Here is a 22,350-nt window from a genome sequence, read left to right as displayed (position 1 = left end):
CCACCATGTTTGTTTGGGTTACTGTAGAACCATGCAGCCACATGACCCGAGGCCAGATTCAATCTCCAACTCTGATCCACCCAAGTCTTGCCCAAAATAGAATCTAACAGTATTTGCATTCTGCCCAGACCCTGCTGTATGGGTCAGTGATGCTGGATTCAGTGAACTGAGCACTCCCTTCTGGCCTGGACATTTAACAGTGCTTAGAATTTGCATTGGGATCCTATTGTGATCCAGATTTCGTGCTATTGCAAGGGTGAAGTCAATAGGAGGGACATTCACACACAACAGAGATCAATAGACCTATTATTCTCATGGCTGCTTTCTCCACCGTCTAGCATCACAGTTGTTGGATAAGTTCAGATTACAGGGGAAAAAAGCTCAATGCAGCTGTCTGGTCTGAACTTTTATGTTATAAAATGATTTTAATGTTTGCATGCAAATAATTGCATGAAGTTTACTGGTACATTAACCCCAGCAATGAACAATCAATGAAACACACCCCTTTGCTGGGGAATTACTACTTTGAATTCAGGTTGCCTTATGATATTTTTAAGCAGTGGTCTGTTTATTTGTCCACTAAAGGGCTTATTCTGTTCTGCCAGGTTTTAGTTTTAATTTGACCCTTTTCTCTGAAAAAAGAAAGACACTGTTTCCTCTAAACCTGCCGTTGTTTTATAGTTCAGTACGCTTCGCCTCAGTCTTTTCGGGGCATAGTATTTTTTAACACGTCTGTTTACAGGATCGACTAGAAAAAGACAGAAATGTATTATATAGGCTTACACTAAAGTTCAAAAGTTTGTGGTGACCCTCACTAAACCGCCAGTAATTTTTTGGGTTACGTCTGATTCAAAATGAACCAGTGGTGAACAGTAACGAAGTAAATGTAATTCGTTACTGTACTTAAGTAGCTTTTTTGCGTATCTGTACTTTACTGAAGTATTTAAATTTGGGAAGACTTTTACTTTAACTCCACTACATTTCAAAGTCAAATATCTTACTTTTTACTCTACTACATTTTCAAAATCAGTCGTTCCTTTTTATTTATGAGTGGATAAAGCCTTAACTGGTCAAAAGAGCCACCTATCAACGTGCGCGCTTTGTTTTGAACTTGCCTTGGTGGTATCTACTACCCGTTCACACTGCCAGCGATTTTGTCGCTGTATGTCGCTAGTCTCTGTACTGTGAAGTCGCTTGTGGGCGTTCCTAGTGCTGTCGCTCTAATGTGACTGGTAGACTGCACGTCTGGCCATATCTATACAAAATACCATCACAAGTGATATATACAACTATATCATTTTAATTTGACTAGGATTTAGGCTCAAAAGAAACAGTATGCTGTTGGGAGAGTGTTTTTATATTACCACAGCAGTGTTCAGTGGATTAAATCATTAACGATCGATCAATCAACAGATTAACTCATACTGTCATACATTTTCTAAAACGTCATTCGAATTTGACAAATAATAAATTTTCTTGTCCCTAATAGTCAACATAATGCAGGGGAAACTGTAAAATGATCTGCAGCAGTGCTAAACTTGCATCATAATTACAACACTCGAACTAAATGTGTGAATTAAACTCACTGAGACTGTCGACAGTTTCTTTTCCATGCATCATTTTATTATATCCATGTATGTGGTTACAGTCAAATCATATAAAACAGTGAAATCGCCCTCGAACTCTTCTGTCTTGCCTGCACTCGAGACGGTAACGTGAGCTGAGCTCCTCTGAAAGTCTTCTTTCCTATTGGTTGTCGCTCGCGAAAATCGCTTCTCATTTGCATAAAGTTGAAATTTCCCCACATTCTGTCGCCAACTGTCACTGTCGCTCGTGTCGCTGGAAGTCGCCAGCGCTCCATTGAAATGAATGGGATCATGTCGCTTTGTCGCTGCGTGTCGCTGGCAGTGTGAACGGGGCTGCGCGAACCAGAGCCGTTAAATATGAGAGTTGCGCCCATAGACAGTATAAGGTTGCGACACACACGGCTTGTTCGACTTGAACCGGCGCTGCACAGACCGATCAGTTTATGACATCAAAGTATAGAGCGAAATCGCGAGAGCGATTGAAAAGCATACAGAGCCGTCTACTTGCGGTACTCTTGCGATATTTTAATGTCATTCACCGATTGGTCTGTGCAGTGTGCCGTTTCAAGTCGAACAAGCCTACTGTGATCTCGCCGCCGCGCGGTCACGTGATTCGTGTAGCTCTCAATAGTTCCAAACAATTTGTGTTGCCAATAATTTTAAGCGGGGCAGAGAGCAGCAGCTATTATTGCAGCAATTATCGGTAAATACTGACCCCTTCCGTCCAAAATTAAACACACAAAACATTTATTCAATTCAAATATATATATATTATATATATTAATATATATATATATATATATATATATATATATATATATATTATAGACTAATTAATGTCATTTTATTAATAGATTGATGTGCCAAGAGTGACAGAGTCTTCACGTAGACTGAGTTAAGCAAGAGTCTTGTGACAAAAATTATAATAGGACATTATAGCAATAAAAAAATCATAGTACTTGGATACTTAAGTACATTTGAAGGCAAATACTTTTGTACTTTTACTCAAGTGAATGTTTAAAGGCAGCACTTCTACTTTTACTTGAGTAATATTTTACCTTGAGTATCTTTACTTTAACTCAAGTACATGGTATGTGTACTTCGTCCACCACTGAAATGAACCAAGAACCGTTATCATGTGAGACTTCCATCGGTCCATTTACTGATTTTACTGATTTTATCTGATTTTGAAATTCTTTCATGTTCACCAAGGCTGCATTTATTTGATAAAAAATAAAGTATGTTTTATTGTGAATTTCAAATAACTGTTTTCTATTTGAATATACTTTATAACGCAATTTATTCCTTTGGTGAGAATGCAGAATTTTCAGCAGCCATTACTCCAATCTTCAGTGTCACATGATCTTTCAGAAATCATTCGGATATTCCAACGCTATCTCACGACCAATTCGTACGAATTCGTACAAGTGATAAAAAGCTGGCTAATTCGTACGAATTCGTACGACCTCACTCGTACGAATTTGTACGATTTGTCTAAACCCACGTGATGGGTAGGTTTAGGGGCGGGGTCAGGGGTAGGTCATTCGTTTGAATTCATATGAGTTGGGCAATTCGTAAAATATGTACGATTTAGCAAAAATCGTACTAATTCGTCCGAGTGAGGTCGTATGAACTCGTACGAATTAGCCACCTCGTAGAATTCGTACGAATTGCCGTGAGATCAGGCTGGCAATTCATACATATTTTAAGCCCTTTGAGCTGCCCAATTCGTACGAATGACCTACCCCTGACCCCGCCCCTAAACCTACCCATCACTGGGGTTAAGACATATCGTACAAGTTCGTACAAGTGAGGTCGTTCGAATTCGTACGAATTACCCACCTTTAACTCACTTGTACAAATTCGTATGAATTGGTTATTACTTTACACGTTTCGTGTTGTCAGTCGGTTTTTGTTTTGGTCTGTGTGATCTCGCCCACTGCCCCTAAACCTACCCATCACTGGGGTTAAGACAAATCGTACGAATTCGTGCGACCTCACTCACTTTGTAATTAGCCACCTTTTACTCACTCGTACAAATTCGTATGAATTGGTCCTGAAATAGCGTTGATGATGAAATGATCCTTATTTTTATCAATATTGAAAACAGAAACAACAATCTCCGATATTTTGAATTTGGACTGCAGTACTTATTTCGACCACTAGCTGTCATTCTTACAGACAGCACCTTTAATGGTTCGATACACCACACAACATCTATCCATATATAAACAACCACTCCGGCTAATTTTTTATTGTTACTATTTTCTGCATTTTGAAAACTTTTAAATGACAGAACTTTAAGTATGCACTTCAAATATCGTCAAATATGAACAAACTTTAAAATTCAAATTAAAAAAATGTAAACCAACGTTTGGATTTGTCTGTATTTGACCCAAACATGGGTTGAAACAACCCAGCAGTTTTTAAAGTAAGGGAATTATGTAGTAATTAAAAAAATTGTCCATTTGTATTTGGGAATTAAAATTCTGTAATCATTTACTCATGTCATTCCAAACTATGAATGTCTTTTACACACAAAAGAAGAATTTATTTTTATAATTTACTGCTTAGGTCTACCCTAAGGTGTAAAAAAAAATAAAAAAATTTGTGTCCTTTTTGAGTAGGCTGAGTGCTTCAGTCCCCATAAATGATTGAAGAATTTTCATATTATGCCATAGTTGTTGTACCGCTATGTAAGTACTAAAACTTGCATTGATATTTATTATACTCGTTTATTAATCAATTCCCAACAAAATCGAAACCTCACCATTCTCTCTTCTCAGACTGGGTGCAGCTGTGGACCTCTTCACCTCAGCCTGGCACTCGAGGTCTGCACCCCTGCATGACGAACAATGGAGGTATTAGAAGGCCCTGTTAAGCTGCAGCCCTCTTCAAACAGGCAGCCAGCATGGTACCAGATCCAAGCCCTCAGCAGCTGTGCTAACCCCCATTCACTTCACTGACAGAAATCCCTGCTCTCCATCCCAAAGACTGCTTAATGCAGGGCTCTCTCAAGTGAAAAGAGTGTTTCTTATGTCTTTATTATCTCAGAAAAAGGACACACAGATTCTTTTTGTGCCAGTACACTTTCATTTGCCAAAGGCAAGCAGTCTCTTTTTTTTTTCTTTTTTTTTTTGAAAAGGGTATCAAAGAGAGAAAGGGGGTTTTATAACAAGCCCGTAGCAGAGAGAGCAGGTCTTGTAGCCTGAAACGTCTTATGTTTCACTGCCTCTTTTCCTGGTATCTGACGCTGGGCTGCCCAGCCTCCACGGTAATTAGGCTGAAAATCCTACAGTACAGGGTCCCTGCATAAAACACTGATGGGGAACTTGATTTCCTCAACAACAAAAAAATATGTTTTTTTGGCAAAGTTGGCTTATGCCCATATCGGTCAGCCCCACCTCGTTCCTTATGGGATTTTGACCAACTGTACCAACACACTTGTGACACCCTGCCCTGTGCTGGTACACAGAAACCAATTGGACATGCTCTATAAATCATCGCCCACATCCTTCTAGTGGAGAACGGAAAAAATTAAATAGGAGACAGGCCTGCAGCCATGGAAGGAAGGAGGCACAACTGGAATGTATTCTGCCAAAGGAACAGGGGATATTAAATACATATCAGCAGCTGGAAGTGTTCAGATACATGGAAGAAAGGTGTGTGTTGCACTGGATACATGTACAAGTTACAACATATTACACTGTAGTATTACACTGACATATCTTTCTGAGATTATACTAATCAGTATTATTATGCGTGATCTCTCACATGGATGACATGCATTTATAAAACCCATGTGGCAATATATTTATATGTTTATTTCAAAATACACTGCTTTTTCAATGTGTTTGAGTTATTTTAGGTATTTTTCCTCATCTATATTTTTTTTGTTGCCATTTTTATAAATATTTGCAATATAAATATATTATATATACATTGGCCAAAATCTATTTTAAACACCTATATCTCCACAAATACATATCGGTGTGTGTGTGTGTGTGTGTGTGTGTGTGTGTGTGTGTGTGTGTGTGTGTGTGTGTGTGTGTGTGTGTGTGTGTGTGTGTGTGTGTGTGTGTGTGTGTACAATAATATAAATAAAATAATATAATAATATATTATAATAATATAGTAAAAAATCAATAACTTTACAATAGGTCCATAGACAACTAAAAACAAACAAATATGCAACAAACAATAAACAAGTTGCAATATGGAATTGTGTGTGTGTGTGTGTGTGTGTGCGTGCGTGCGTGCGTGCATGTGTGCGTGTTTGTTTCAAATAGAAATGTATATAAAAATGTAAAAATATTATTCTTGTTATTATTATTTTGCTATATGGTAATTTCAGGTGTCTTATGTTTTTCCAAATTCCAAAACTCATTGACTTATTTGCATGATATCATATTGGTCATTGCTATTATTAGAGATTTTTTATTTAATATTGGACATATAAACACTATGTTGGACGCTGTTTTAAGCATGCTCTTTTCCAAACTTTCCCATTCTGCTCAATTAAAGTTCATCTTTAAAAACACTAATAACTGAATAACACTGTTAAATGTAAACTTTAGCAAATCTCAAAATCTCATGCAGTACATTATTCACTTTAATAAGATTGATAGCACTTAAAATGATTGATTTAAGTTTACATTTTAGATTTTAGTCAACAAATTCCAATTCCAAAAATAAGCTGAGAATCTCAGATATGCGCCTGAGAAACTCCTTTCACGTAACAGTTGATATTCCATTGTAAAAACCTCGCTGGTCATTTCATCGTACCTTTCTGCAACTCGCTGGGGCAAGAAGGATGTTCGAGCCCAGCATGACCTGGCATGAAGGAATGATTTTTATTGGGACAGTTTTCAGGCAGTGAGCCCAGCAGACGGTTAACTGTTTTAGCATAGGCCTACACAAAAAAAAAGCTTTTGAACATTGTCAAACCGCTGCTCTCAACAGCCATTGAAGGAGTTCACCTTGAAAAGACCCCCTCTCGGTTGTGCTTTCGCTCCTCTTTCTTTCCACTCCATTTTGGATTCTCTGATGTGTAAATCTGAATACAGGATGTAGCCATAAACCAGACTCTCACGACCACGCTTGCAAATTTCAGCTATCAAAACTGAGTGGCTGCCATGAGAAAAGCACAACTCTTTTTTCGCTTTCAATCTGAACTTCCAAACACCCGAGACGTGATCGGCAAGGGCTCTTCTGCCTTTTCATCTTCAAAGGCATGCTATTAATAATCTCCATAAATAATAACAGGTTGCCAGGAGTATGACGTAGATGAGAATGTCACAGTGTCTGCCCTCTGTCTCCGAGGGCACAGTGTATAAAGCCTGAACCCATTCATCACTAAACTGCTCATAGGTAAAATATATTAGGGTCCATCCTGTTATGCAGTACATTTTCATTACCCCTATTATACTGTATATCTTAAAATGCACATTTATGGGGACATGGAGGTGAATTTTATGCTGTTGCCATTATGTTATGATGTTGCCATTGTCGTGTACTATGGTTTTTTTTTTTACTTTGAAACATTCCATCCTGTTCGATATAAACTGTAATCTAAAAATGTAAAAACTAGGGCTGGGAATCGATAATTTTTTTTTAAACTAATTAATCGCACAATTTGCGGTGATTAATCGCAATTAATCGTATTTCCCCCAAACTTGTAATCATCAATATTTAGATGTAGAATCACTAATTCAATTAAACAACACACAAAAAAAGGGGGAAAAAAGAAAAATGTCCACACAAATTGGACAGAAAATAGCCCTATATTAAAATATGAAACATCAATATATCAATATATTATTCTTCATTAAGTTCTATGCAACATACTCAGACTTATCAGATTTATTTTTTGACTAATTATTAAAATAAAGTATAGTCATACAAAGCTATTATTACCAGAGCATGTGATCAGATCAGGTAATTTTACCATTGTTGCCCAGGTGTGCGTTTCCCGAAATAACGACGTAACTCGCTGCTTAACTACCATAGTATGATGCATTGTTGAAGAAATCAACTAGCTAGTCACGACTGTTTCCCGAAACTGTATTGTCGCAAAGTGGTCGTTCAACCACGTTGGTTTATGATGTCGCGCACATGGTGGAGTAATAACTTATTTTAATGAATCTGTTTGAGATCGAATTAACGCTAGATGTTTTGCTATAAATTACAGACGTGACATCTGAGGACTATTTCTCATTTTTCTCAGTTATTTTGCTTTATTTCCATATTCAGTCATAGGCTCGTTCTTACAGAGTAGAGCACGTTCGCACATGCGCACTCTTCAAAAACGGTGCTTTAAATCTCTTGACAAACTAAAAGACGTAAATGACATTTGTATGTATTCTAAATAAATAACACGGGTTGTACTGAATGTCAGCTTGCTTATTTTGCTAAAGATAAGGATTTATTAAGTCCACATGTCATGCAAACTAGAAACATCTTCTAACCACAGGTCGAGAGCTGTCCTTCCAACTACACAACTTTGCGATGCTGTTTGCGAATGTTAGTTAGAACGATGGTTTCGGGAAACACCGACTCGTTGAACTATGCTGATAACGACGGAACTTGCGAACATAGTTGGCTAACGATGCTTTTGGGAAACGCATGACTATACCAGCTCAGCAAACAGAAGTCTTCTACTGAGAAATTTGATGTTATTTGAGCGGACTTTGCTTTTCCAGTGCGTGATCGGTACATGATTGGAGCGTTTGGGCCGTTAACGACAGAGCAGAACACGCAGCGCAAACACGGAGCGGAACATTGAGCAGAGAGCGCAGCGCGCCGACACACACACACACACACGGAACGGAGAGCGCGGCGCACACACGGAGCAGAAAAGACCCGCTCGTGAAGTTACTAAACAAACTGCCCGAGAATGAAACCTGATCGCCGAACACGGAGGGGCGGGACGGCATATTTTCGGCCTTTTTAATAGCAGCCGCAACAGGAAGTCATTATAACCAGGCCAAAAAAGGTGCTGCGTCAATTGCATTATTTTATTTTTTTATGCGTTAAACATTTCAAATTAATCGCAAAGATTAACACATTAATTCCCCCAGCCCTAACATAGCCTAATTAAAAATCTTAAAATTCATGTTGACAAACTGACGTAAAATAACTGTCAACAGGCTGAAAATAAAGAGCTCAAACATAACTAAAGTTTTTTTATTTCCATCCTGTATATGTAAATAATCAAGCTATACTTAATAAAGGTTAACTGCAATTGACAAGACCAACACAAACATTCATTTTTAAAGTTACAGAGTTCAAAAGTTGCCGCATTACAGGAACAACCTATTGATAGTTTTACTAATGGACAGGCTTTGGGAATTGTACTGGAACTGGAAGAGAAAAGAGAAAATGTTTGGTCATGCCATAGCGGAGAAGTAGTGCACAGATCTCCAGGAATATGTTCAGTCAAGCTATTTTTTCTTCAACTACAAGCTTCTTCTACATCTCTCCTTCTGCCCCACTTTACATCTCCAGTATAATAAATTAAGAAACTGTGCCCAAGTTGCTGCCGTGAATTAATTGGCACTATTAGATTAGTGAATAATATGAGTCACTGAATATTGTACCATTCTATTTCTCTAACTACCTCACACATTTTACACTCTTCAGAAATTATAAAGCGCTTCCCTCCCTTCTGTCTTTCTGTGTGCATGAAAAATGTTCACATGTAAGTGTAGATGACCTGGGGAAATTACTGGTGTGCTTCACACGAACATGCAAGATCCCCATCTATCTCTTCTCCTCCGCTATTAGACACTTAATCTGTCATCATGTCAGCTTTTTTTTTCTTTCTCATAGCAAGATCACTTGACACGCAGCTGATTTTACCAGCGTAAGATCAGATATGTGGGATGAAATGATAGCTTAACGTATTGTGGTGCAGGGCCATCACCACAACAACCACAATGACACACTGCTGGGTGAATTTGAGCTGATGTCATATAATACTTTTAGTTGCATTTTAAGGGCCAGATTTATTAACAGCTTGCTCCTGCGCAAACCCTCTTTTGGTGTTAAAAAGCTACTGTCAGGATTTACTAAAGACAGTGAAAAAGTAGCGCTGAAAAGGCGTGGGCAGGGTTGTTTTTTTTTTGGCTGAGCTCTTTGTAGGAGTTTTCCATTCAGAAGCGAAATGTATGGGAGGAGAGTATTTAAATGAATCATGCAAGGTGATTTACTAAGGTTTGTGCTAGTCCATTTACTGGTATTTGCGATCATTATGGAAATGATCCGGCTGCGTCTGTGTCCTTTAATTTGTGCATCGTCAGTAGATCACGCGCCGATCTTTCCACTCCCATCCGTGCTTTTATTGAATTCCGCTCTCACGCTAATTTGCCCTGTTTAGTAAATCTGGCCCTAAATTTCCAGCACTGACATTTCTGAATATACAGTTCTTTTTTCTTTTTACATGAATAATATTATATATATTTTTATAAAATGTAAACAATTAAATTTCAATAATTTAATATAAAATAATACAAAAATATATTATTTCGTGAAATTTGTAACATCATTGACATTTTTTCCGCATGACAATTTTTATACTTTAGATAATTTTGTATATTTTTATATTGTATATATTTTTTTTATAAAATGGAATTAATTACATTTAAATAATTTTATATATTTTTTAAATATATTTGAGTATTTTGTGAAATTTGTAAATGTAACATAAAAAAGCATTTTTATATATTTTAGATATTTGTGTTATACATTTTATATCTTTTTATATATATTTTAATATATAGTAAACTTTGTTTATCTAATATAGAAAACAGCAGTTATAAAGCATCTGATCATCCACGTTGTTATATGTTTTCACCAATTCGGCACTCTAGTAAAGTTACATCACATTTATTAATACAGCACTTTATGCAATATATTATTTAGTAGCTTTACAGTATTAAACATGAACAGTGTCAGTGCTTCTTTCAATTACAATTACAACTTCAGTTTTTACTATAAAGCAGTGTTCATGTTTTACTTGCGGACGTCTGACCATGACGGACTAAACATGAGAAAATAACTGGAGAAGATTCCTTAGTCAAAGAAGGCGGAGCCTCCGCGCACACCTACTTATTACGTAATCGTCATTGACCAATGGTAGTTTGAAGATGTTTACCAGCCGAAGCAAACTCTGGAAAGTTCGCTTTGGCAAGCTGTTTCAAACTCCCGAAACGAACACCAGTTCATTCTTTGATTTCGCTTGAAGTATATTGGGACCTTGAGCCGTTCACAAGTCGTCTTGCAGATGAGACAGACCGTTCACACCTGGTATTACCATGTGACTCAACTGCCTCTACTGTGACCACTTGAGATCAGATTTCATCAAGGGGATTTCAAGAGTGCATACATCATTGTGTTAAAACATGTTGATAAAACACAAAATGGCAGGACAAAACATTTTAGACCTCTGTCCATCGTTCAGGACGGATGTCAATGCCAGGTGTGAACGCCCCGTTCCAAACACCAGCATCCAAGAGCTTCAGGAGTCTTCAGTGTGCCTAATCAGAGTCAATGTGCCCACCTCCCCCCCCCCCCAAATGTAATGGGCTAGGTTAATCCCTGCCTCTCTGCCTGTACTGAGAGGTAGCAGGAGCTTTGCCTTATAATAGCGGCCATTCATCATTGATGTGTGGGCTTTGTGTCAATAGTTGTGAGGGAATATTACTATCTTCACACCTTAAGATAACACTGAGTTCACAGTGGGAAAAAAAGACATGTTTCTTACAGTATATGATCTGAAAAGAATAAAGACATATTGAACGCTGTTTCCAAAATGGAAGGAAATCAAAGGTTTAGAGTGGAGGCAGGTTGTATGAATGCACAGTATTCTATTGCCTATTGCATGTGTTGTGTTTTGGAAAATGAAAAGGAGTTTCTTTTGCTGAGAATTGAATGCACTTCACAAATAATACAGAGTAAGCAGTCATGACCAACTGGGGCCAATTTAGCTCTTAGAAAGGCTTTTTCATTCAAGAACATCTGTTAAGGTATATTGAAAATATTGCTTTTAAAAAAAAAAAAAGACTAGGAAACAGGAAATAAGATTAAGGGCCTTCTAAATATAAGTCGTATAAATATAGGATCTTAGCTATTCCACAACATAGTATAATGTTTCAGGAAAAGTGGGCTATGTTATTCTAGAAACACTTGATATTCTGAGCAAATGCGTGGAACTATATACTGTATTTCATTTCTTGACATTGACTTGCTATGTCATTCTGGCAGAACCTCCTTTCCTCATAAATAAATGTGAGGCTGTTGAGATTATGTGATAAGACAGAATGACTGACATTTGTAGAATATAGAGGGGGAATACACTTAAAAGGCAAAGGAAGATCTTTGATATGGAGAGGTGGAAAATAGCGATCTATATGTGCATATTTTAAGGTCATGCATAGAATATCTACCACCAGACCGATATTTATATTACTTTATCTGGAAATGCCAAAACGAACTATTATTTAATTATAATTGGGGAAGTAACATATGCAAATTTGATTTGATCTGAGGATAAACATTATTATTGAGAATGTCTAAATGTCTGGGACAAAAAACAAAAAACTCTTATTCTGAGGCAGTGATGAGGACAAAAATTATTCTTGCTGTCAAAATGGCTTTTTATATTTAAGTTCTTTAAACACTCTATGAGGTAGCACTCATCATGACTTTGGGTTTGGTCATTTTATTTACATATTTATTAAAGAAGTCTCTAATGCTCACCAAAGCTGCATTTATCTGACCCGAAATACAGTAAAAACGGTTATATTGTAAAATATTATTACTATTTATAAAGAAATAAAAATAATAATTACTCCAGTCTTCAGTGTCACAAGATCCTTCAGAAATCTTCTTCAGAAATCTTCTAATATGCGGATTTTGTGCTCAAGAAACATTTAATATTATAGGCTTAGGCTGCTTAATATTTTTGAGGAGATTGTAATGTATTTTCATTAATTGGGGGGTGGGGGGGGTACTTTTGAACAGTAGAGTACATATTCAACCATTTTATATACACTAAAAAAAACATTGGTACAACATTTCAGTTAAATCCCATAAAAAGAAGACCAAAGAGCACCTCAATTCTCTGTGCTCGGCTAGGCTTGCAGCAGTCAGCCACCCAACACCGCCGTGTCTCAGTCAGGTTCATCAGGGTTGTTTCAGGCTCATTAGGGGCCAGTTGATGGGAGCATAGCTTTTTGGATGTTCTCGTTGAATCATGTGTACTTGCCTAGAGGACTGTAAGGGACTCTGAGGACATGAGGTCTTTTCCCCAGTTTAAAAAGATCAGTCATAGTTTAGTCAGCCTAGTAACCGTTTAGACCTGATTGAGAGAGTTTAGTCTAGTTAAAGTCTAAATGAAATCACATTTAGCCCTATTTTCTTTCTTAATCATGGTCTAAAAATGGAATGATGAATGAATCTCTGGTGTATGTTATTCCAGAAATAATTTCCTCAGAAACTACTTTCCCTTTCTGCTGACCTCACTTCAGCAGCTTGAGCTATTGGATATTGTTAACCCATAGCCAATTAGCTATTTTGCTTTTTAGAAAACCACGTTTATTCAGGCTTGATTTTATGTTATGCCCACTTTTAACTACCCAATCAAATCCTGACAAAATTAAGTCTATTTTTAATTAACATTTAATGTCACATTATACACGCAAAACAGTGTGGAAGTGCTATTCATGTTGACTTTAAAGTAAAACGTGTTTAAAAATCAACAGACAGCAGTGATAGTTGTGTGTATAATTGAGTGTGAAATTCACATCACTTTAAGACTGCATTTATGTGCTGCTTTGTAATCGAAAAGGGCTTTGTAATCATCGCATTATTCACTTCAACAGCCATGGGGAGCACAACTCCCTTAGTGTCTTAAAAAAAAAATACGCAAGGAAACAGCTCTTCACAATTCACTCCAATTTTGTTAAATACCGCATTTCAACAGCAGTATTTGCCCCCCACATCCCCCCCTGGTACTCATTCGTGTGGCGTCTCACCGTTCATTAAACGGCGAGGGAGTGTGAGTGCTCTTAATGGATGTTGACGTGGTGCCTCAGATAAAGTGCAAGCTGTGGATCTTGTTACGTGCTGGTTGTTCTGAATAAGCCCACCTGCAACCTCAACTTTAGCCTTTCTGTGTTTGTCATGCTCGGGCTCAGCGCACCTCTCTCCCACCGCACCAGGTAATTAACTGGAATGTCAACACGAGATGAACTGCTGTGAAATAATAGCTTCTTTTATCCAGGAGTCGTGATCGTTATCTTTGTATTTTTTTTTCTTTTCCTACCCATCTCCAGTGCTGTCATCCACCCCTCAACCCCAGCCCCTCCTCACCATTGTCTTATTTGTTCACAATTGATGACATCCTCTACTTACCTTTAAATTAGTATGCCCTCAGGATGAAGTGCTCTGAAGAGGCTTGCCGAGGAAAGGAGAACTTCAATTTTCAAGTAGCTGTGAGCAGTTTGCGAATAAACCAGTGACAGCTTACTAATTTGGTGGTTTTCGGGAACAGCTGGAGTTTCAAGGCTGCACTGTAAAATTTCACAGAAAGAAGTGTCGAGCGTTATGGAAGAAAACATTTCTTAACTACTTGAAACCTTGTTTGAGCTGAACTTCTCCTCAAGGAATAGTTCACCTCATGTCGTGCCAAACCTGTCTGGTTTACTTTCTTCTGTGGAACACAAAAGACTGCTGGCCTTTATTTTTACAATGAATAGAGACTGAAGCCTTTAAGCTTCAAAAAAACAATGCAAACGCACCTGAAAGTATCATAAAAGTAGACGTTTTAACTTGTGAACAATATGCCAAGTCTTCTGAAGCATGTGAAAACTTCAGGTGAGAAACATACTGAAATTTCAAAAGTCAAAAGTCATTATTAACTGATAATCTTTAGCCCAAGTGGCGGTTGACATCTGCTACTGTAATACAACAACAAAAAACAGTAAGTAACAGTGAATTAAACATTGAATTTTGAAGCAGAAAGACTGAAATAGAATTTTCTTGTGAAACATACTTGTGAGAATGTGATTTTCAGTGAACAACGAAGTCATGGACCGCTTTTATGGTGTTTTTGCATTGCTTTTTAAAGCTACACTGTGTAGGATTTTCTCCCATCTAGTGGTGAAATTGTTTATGACTACCAACTGAATATTACTTTCTAGTCCCTCCCATTCCGAGGGCGTTTTAACTCCTACGGTGGCCGTATTATTTCAAATCTGCCGGCAGTCGCGAGTAATCTCCCCCCCCGCGTTCGTCACGGTGTCACTGAGTGTAAAAACGCGAAAGGCGAAGCTTGAATTTCCAGGTATGTCCCTCTTTGGCTAATGTATTTTCAAGATGGAGGCGCAACATGGCTGCCGCCATTCGAGCGACTCGCTCATATGTATTCTAAATGGCAGATTCTACGCTTACGAGAATACTTGATTAGTTGGTAGAAGTAATTACACATTAATGAGTACATATCATTTTGAAAGAACAAAGTGTTTTTTGCTAAGAATCAACTTAAAAAATTACACAGTGTAGCTTTAAACTTATGTGTACCTTGTAATTGAATGGAAAGCAGTCTTTAAAATGTCTCTTCTTGTGTTCCATGGAAAAAATAATGACAGAAATGTAATTTTTGGGTGAACTATTCCTTTAGAATTGTTTCACATAACACATAGGAAAGCAGCTCAGCTCTTGTTGCACTAAGAATGGCTGCTGGGTTAAAAACAAGATTGTACTTCTGATTCTGACAAAGGCCTGGACTGATTCCAGTCCTTGTAAATCTGTAAAACTAGGTCAAACATTCTCTCATCACAATTTAACGGTACAGCTCAGGTAGTGATTTTGGATTTAATAAAATGCCAGAGGCACAACAAAAACTGATCATCACAAGTATGTTTATTATTTATCCACCTTGCATGTTTTTGTACCTAGATAATAAAGCAACATTTTCTGATTGATGCCTTTCATCTTGCCCTTTGCCACCACATATGCATGAGGCCTGTAGCTATGACATGAAATCGGCTCCAGTAATCGATAGTTTGAAAAGGGCACACAGACACACAGAAATCGATGTCCACCCTGCACCTTGTCGAGCCTTCCTGTGGTGTCAAGAAAGAAAGAAAAAACTCTCCCTCAGGCAGTGCAATCCATCAACACAGGGCCTGGCCTTCAGACTAAACACACTCTCATTATAGTGGGTCAGGGCCCCACGAGAACCTCTGAATACATGTTTACTATTACTGCAAAAAGCAGCAAACAAGTGCACCGTACATACTAGTGATCAGCTTTATGCTGCTACTTTCAGGGAAGGTTTATCAACGGTCCAACAACCAAATTTGATTAGTGAGCTTATTTAGATTTTCCCTGGTATTCGAGGGAAACTGGGTTGGTGACCCACCAACTAGTTTGACTTTGAACATATGTAGCTTTGCACATTCTTTACGCATTGTTATTAGACTAGTTTTGTTAGAAGATGGATAACGCTTGACAATATAAAGACATAAACAGGCAGGTTTTTACCATAAATTGAGCAAGCAACTTTTCAAAGTCAGTAGTAGTGTAACTTGTTTTTGCCATTTATCTTGTTTACCTCACTACTTTCATCATTTTGACACAGAGGCACTGAAGAGAGTGTTGCGAAATCCTGTAAATAACTTCAACAGCCACCTCCAATTCACATGGAGATGTTTTTGCAAGAATACGAGAGCAAGGTTACGGTGTCTGCCATTGCATTTGCTGCATTGACAACGTCTAACACAAGCACACACACCAGCGTGTTAAGTATTCTCTGTTTATCTTCTTGTGAAGTCACTCCTGCCTGCCAAGCATCAGACCTTGAAAGTGTGGAGACATGGGGTCAATTGCATTACAGTATGTATTCCACTTCAGAGGCATCTTATCTAAGACTGATAACAAAATCCTTTACTCTCACCAAATCACAGCGACAGTGGTATTTTCACTAGAGAATGGGGGGAAAATGTTTTGGAAATGACAGAATTAGATCAAAATATCATGCATGGTGAATTGAGGAAATGTCCATAAAAATTTCAAAATGAGACAAAAGGATTCCACTAAACGTCTTTGAAAAGAATTTCTTATAGCATTTGTGGAGCGTGGTCTGCTTCTGACTTCTATAGCTTGTTAAGAGCTTGAAAATAAAGATCTGGTTAGATTATAAATAAACAGAGAATTGTTTAACCAGGGTTTTTTTTAACCAGGGTCCGCAAGAGTGCTTCTGTGAAACATTTCTACTATTAATAACATAAAATGTAAGATATGCTGTTAACTTATAGGTAGATATTGCTTTTGAAGTATTTTGTATTGTTTAATAATGGGTACATGAAAATATATAGCTATCGGAAGGGGGTACCATGAAAGTCATCCTATCTGAGGGTCTTTTGCATCCAAAAAATATGGTTCAAATACAGAGAATTTAGTTAAATGTATAGTGCTGTTCAAAATTGTTGGTGATAGCTCACCGAGACTGCATTTCTTTTATCAAAAATACAGTAAAAACAGTAATATTGTGAGATATTATTACTCCAGTCTTCAGTGTCACATGATCCTTCAAAAACAGTTGTGCTTCTTAGTATTTTTGAAGAAACCATTATACATTTTCCGGGATTCTTTGATGAATAGATAGCATTTATTTGAAATAAAAATCTTTTGTAACATTATAAATATTTTACTGTCACTTTTGATCAAATGAATGTATCCTTTCTAAATAAAAGTATATTTGTATAATTAAAAGTATCTGACCCAGTAGTGTATTTCGACTGAATATTTCCAACCAACCTACACAGCTTTACAAGACAAAGAAAAAAAAGTGTTGCAAAACAATGACAACAGTCCGTTTCCACGCCTACTCAACAGTGCTTGGAGTTCACACATCTAACGGCAGCCGTTAGGTAAGCTACGGCCCCTAAGACCAAAGCTAGCCATCGCATCCGCAATCAAGGGCCAGGATGCTAGGCTTGTTAACTCATTTATGTGAATGTGGTGCTCCACCCATTGCAAGTGTCCCTCCAAACCCTGCAGTCACCTAATCTGACTGAGGCCTTTTGTGTGGTGTTGAGATTGAAGGCATATTGAACAGGCCCATCCAGGGGCCATTCGGAGGGTATAACGTTCCTGCATCTTCAATATCAGATAGCTCCTAGTCAGGACTGTCTATCGATCCGAGGCTTTAGCACTTCTCTAGCGGGTGAGTGGCAGCTTCTAGTCAAAGGAAGATAAACACCATGGAGGTGATGAGTCATTCCTGTCTGGTGTGCTCTTTCTCTGTCTCTCTATCACCTTCTGTTCACCTCTTATTACAGCCAAGTCCTTTTTACCACTGTACAAGCCTCATCTAATATACTAATATGCATTGCTCTGAGAGCAGGAGGGTGCTATTATAAAAAAAATTATTGGAAAATGCCGCAAGAATTCTTAAATATTCTTGGCTTTAAGTTTAAAGGAATGTTCCAGGTTATACCCAGTCGACACTATTTGTGACATAATGTTGATTAAAAAATAAAACGATTTTGGCTCATCTCTCAAAAATCAGGAGTTACAGAGAGACACTTACATGGGGAAGTGAATAAGACCAGTTTTCAGAGGATTTAAAAGCTGTTGTGTGAAGCATATCATTTTATAAAAGCACTTACATTAATTCCTCTGTTAAAATGTCTGTATTATTTGAGCTGCAAAGCTGTTTAAATATTTTTACAGTATAGTTTTAGGGTTTTATGGTGTTGCGTTATCATGGTGACAGAGTAAACAGAGTTTTCTGTTTAAACAGAAAAGGTTAGTAAGTAATTTCCACACTAAAATCATGTTAACACGCATTTTCTATACATCTTGTGGTTTTATGTTAACGGATTGGCCCCATTCACTTTCATTGTAAGTGCCTCACTGTAACCTAGATTTTATTTTTTAAAGAAAACAAGGGACAAGTGGAAATTTTGATTTGCTCAATAGATAAAGTGCACAATACACTAATTTTGTTCCTTTAGTATCAGCATGTCAACCTTTGGTGACTTTAGGTCTTGAGGTGACATTGACAGATTTAAATTAGACTATACATTAGACTATACAAAGTATAGCTGAAAAGGCAGCAGGATATTATGATCCATGGCTCAGAGTTGGAAAGACATGTGGCTTGTGGCAGGCAGCCCTCGAAAGCAGCCAGTCTCAGCGGGAAGATGTGACGGGACGGGAGGGAAGGGGGTGGTCTGGTCTGTAGGAGACGCTGCCTGTGAAAATTAATCTCAGGCTATATCTCAATATCTCAATGCAAAACTGCCCAGCAAAATCCCCTCACTGCATTGCTAATGTGTCACTGCATGAGCCTGAGGTGGGGGAGGAAGTGATGCGTGGGGGCAGGGCAGGACTGATTCAAAGGGGTAAATGATTGCCCTCTAGGGGAAGGAGAAATGAGAGAACGGCAGAGAGGTTTATCAGAGACAGAGCTGGCTGTCAGCCAGAGCTGTGGCTAAGGTGGTCTACAGACCGAGAGAGAGAGAGAGAGAGAGAGAGAGAGAGAGAGAGAGAGAGAGAGAGAGAGAGAGAGTTTCTCACCTCCTTGACACAGCAAATCTTTGCACTCCCTCTCCTGTCTGCTGTCTGGATGGATGCATCATATTATAAAAAGAAATATGCAATGTAAATATGTAGGTCAAGATAACCGGGTTGTATATAACATCATTATTCTATTATGAGCAGGCTTTAGAGTAATAACCTACATACATTTTCCTTGCATAATATAGAAGAAGTGGGACAGGGGGGTATAGTCAACACCAACACTGACATTACATTGTCAAGATGTGAATCAATGAATTCAGCGTGAATGTTGAGTAGTGTGCAGGCCACCAGCAGATTCTCCTATACAAAGTGGAGAGAAAAATCGGATTTATCCTAAAGTTTGAATGGTAGTGTATTTAGACCGATTTCCAATCATTAAATGCAGTGTTTAAACTGTGGGGGGCATATGAAAGGACCCAGACAACTTAAAAAAATATATAGTAAGTCACATTTGTTTATTGCATTATAAAAAGCTAAATTAAGTATTTATGTTTTTCCCATCTCTGATTAGTGGTCTTAAATTGATTTTCTGTGTGAAAGACTTAAACACCGTTTTGTGATGTGTTTACAGGACTGACACTGCAGATCCTCATCTCCACGTGATAAGATTCAAGTTTTCAGTTTATTATTGTTCTATATAAGTTACACTAGGCATTTTATAGGTAGCCTAATGCCTAAATAGTGCATGGCAAGGACATGCACTGATTTTTCAAGATACACTAAATGTTGATCCTCTCACGTTCTCTCTGTCCCCTGGTGTCTCACCCTGAACGGACTGGTGTTCGTTCAATATGCCTGTCTCGCACACGTAATGAAAATCCCACCCACAGGCGTGCGCACAAATGCAATCTTGGGCTGTGAATGGAGGTAGGATGGCAACAAGGCATGTCCGAATCCAGTGTCTGCATAGTAAGATGCCTTGATCTGGTCAGTTTTTGATGTAGCAGCCTATCATTCACTTTTACATAGGCTACCACAATCATGTACGTGCAGAAAAGAATAATAATAAAAAAAGGCAACTGATAGACTAGAGCATTCAATTTATTTATATTGTTCTTTTTTTTATTTTTTTTATCCTAACTCATTTTGTAATGAGAATAAATACGGTCACTTAATTTTTATTTGATTGATTACACCACAGATTTAAATTTGTTTTAGATGAGTAAACATGACATTATGGTGCCAGAATAGCCTGTCATTTGCTTATGAAGGCACCACTTAAATCATAGACTAAGATCTAGCTCGGACGCAAGGGGTTAAGCGCATGTCTAGGCTTGTGGGAGGAGCCGCGGCCCGCTATTGGATAATTATACGTGACGCAATCGATTTGATAAACCTAGGAACTAGTTAAGAAGGCAGTCGGTAACTTTGAAAAGAGGTTTGGTCAGAGTGCGGCAGCTGTGAGTCTATCAAGGGGGAAAAGTATCTTTGAACATGGTGCAGCAGACGGAGCACCGCGAGACGGAGAGCAGCATGTCGCGAGAGACCACAGACAGCGAGGAGAACGAACTGATGGCGTGCAGCCCTGTGCCACCGAAACCGGACTGGTGCAAGACAGCCACCGGCCACATTAAACGACCCATGAATGCCTTTATGGTGTGGTCAAAGATCGAGAGGAGAAAAATCATGGAACAGTCTCCGGACATGCACAATGCTGAGATCTCCAAAAGGCTAGGAAAGCGGTGGAAAATGCTGAAGGACAGTGAAAAGATTCCCTTTATCCGCGAAGCCGAGCGGCTCCGGCTCCAACACATGGCTGACTACCCCGACTACAAATACAGACCGAAGAAAAAACCAAAGCTCGACAGTTCTTCGAAACCAGCGGTGCATTCGCCGGAGAAGGTCGGCAAAAGTGTCAAAGCTGCGGGGAAGAAGTGCGCAAAACTCAAGCCGAGCAAACCGGGGAACGTTACAGCGAGAGCTGCTTCACAAGACTGCAGATTCAACTATGTTTTCACAAGCTTAAAAGTGACCAAGTCTATCAAAAGGGAACTTACTGACGACGAAGACGACGACGAGGACGATGACGACGACGAGGAGGATGAGTACGAGGATGAGGAGCACATCAGGCTGCACAACGTCCCCGCGAGCCCCACGCTGAGCTCCGCTGCGGAGTCCGAGGGCGCGAGCATGTACGAGGAGTCCAGGCACACGAGCGCAACTCCCGGCAGCAGACTGTTTTACAACTTCAAGAACATTACCAAGCAGAGCGCAGCTTACCCTGCCTCGGTGTCACCAGCATCATCTTTCAGGTCCGTTTCTTCTTCGTCCAGCAGCTCCAGCGAGGACTCCGATGACTTGCTGGTAGACTTCAGTTTGAACCTAGCGGGTGGCTCTCACACGACGGACTTGGGGAACACTTCAGGAAACCTTTGTCTCTCTCTGGTGGATAAAGATTTGGACTCTTTCAGCGAAGGCAGCCTTGGTTCTCACTTCGAGTTCCCGGACTATTGCACTCCCGAGCTCAGCGAGATGATCGCGGGAGACTGGCTGGAGGCGAACTTTTCAGACCTAGTCTTCACTTACTAACTGACAAACTCCAGAACCAAGGAGGCATCTCGCATCTTCAGGTTATTTTTTGACTCTGCCTCTGTGGTTGTCCCGGTTTTGACGACGGAACCCGCGTTTCGAGACTTGTAACGCAGGAAAGAAAAGTGACAGCATGGTCAACATTGACAGGGCTGTGTGTGTATGGCAAGCGCTTTTAACATGTATTCCTTAAAAACTACATAGCATCTATTTTAATCTGACTCGCTTATTTTTATCCTAGTAAGTAATCCATTGGTTTCTTTTTCAGTTCACTAGAACTTAACCAGCAATATTACTTATTCTGTTAAGGTGACAAGTAACTATTCTGCTGTTACTGGTAAAAAAAAAAAAAGAAGTTTTTTTGTTTTGTTTTTTTGGTCATTGCCAGATGTGAATTATTCACTATATGTATTGTAACTGTTGCTGGTATATGTTCCAGTTTTACTAGTACCTAATTATCAGGCACTAGTGTGTATTCCAGTTGGTATAGGATAGTGACTAGTAGGAATAAGTAATAGTGTGTTATATAAATGAATGATTGCTAGTGAAATTGACATACTAACAACTGTTGAATTGCTTACTAGTAACTAAAATAAGTGCTAGTCTTATGAAAGTAGATACAATTTAGTTTAAAGCAATAAAT

At 38.6% G+C, this 22,350-nt stretch overlaps 1 protein-coding gene and 2 long non-coding RNA genes across 4 annotated transcripts in view; 2 read left to right on the top strand and 1 right to left on the bottom strand.

Moving 5' to 3' along the window:
- The window catches only part of LOC309482864, a 123,959-nt gene extending 118,551 nt beyond the window's left edge, over nucleotides 1-5,408 (top strand). Inside the window, exon 3 of the long non-coding RNA XR_014200407.1 lies at nucleotides 4,373-5,408. This is a non-coding gene — a long non-coding RNA (uncharacterized lncRNA). The remainder of the gene's footprint in view (nucleotides 1-4,372) is intronic.
- Nucleotides 1-20,092, bottom strand: part of LOC309482860 — a 35,277-nt gene extending 15,185 nt beyond the window's left edge. For both annotated transcript variants that reach the window (XR_014200402.1, XR_014200403.1), the window contains exons 1-2: nucleotides 19,176-20,092; nucleotides 14,001-14,158 (exon numbers count right to left, since the gene is read on the bottom strand). This is a non-coding gene — a long non-coding RNA (uncharacterized lncRNA). The remainder of the gene's footprint in view (nucleotides 1-14,000; nucleotides 14,159-19,175) is intronic.
- Nucleotides 20,093-20,532: 440 nt separating this feature from the next.
- Nucleotides 20,533-22,062, top strand: sox11b (SRY-box transcription factor 11b). The gene has a single exon (XM_082148398.1). It carries the CDS (start codon nucleotides 20,613-20,615, stop codon nucleotides 21,705-21,707), a length of 1,095 nt encoding a protein of 364 aa, XP_082004524.1. The 5' UTR covers nucleotides 20,533-20,612; the 3' UTR covers nucleotides 21,708-22,062.
- Nucleotides 22,063-22,350: the final 288 nt, after the last annotated feature.

The sequence above is a fragment of the Leuciscus leuciscus genome (genome assembly GCF_965113295.1).
Source record: "Leuciscus leuciscus genome assembly, chromosome: 19".
Classification (NCBI taxonomy): Eukaryota; Metazoa; Chordata; class Actinopteri; order Cypriniformes; family Leuciscidae; genus Leuciscus; species Leuciscus leuciscus.
Note: the sequence above shows the minus strand (reverse complement) of the source record. Positions and strands in the feature narration are given on the sequence as shown.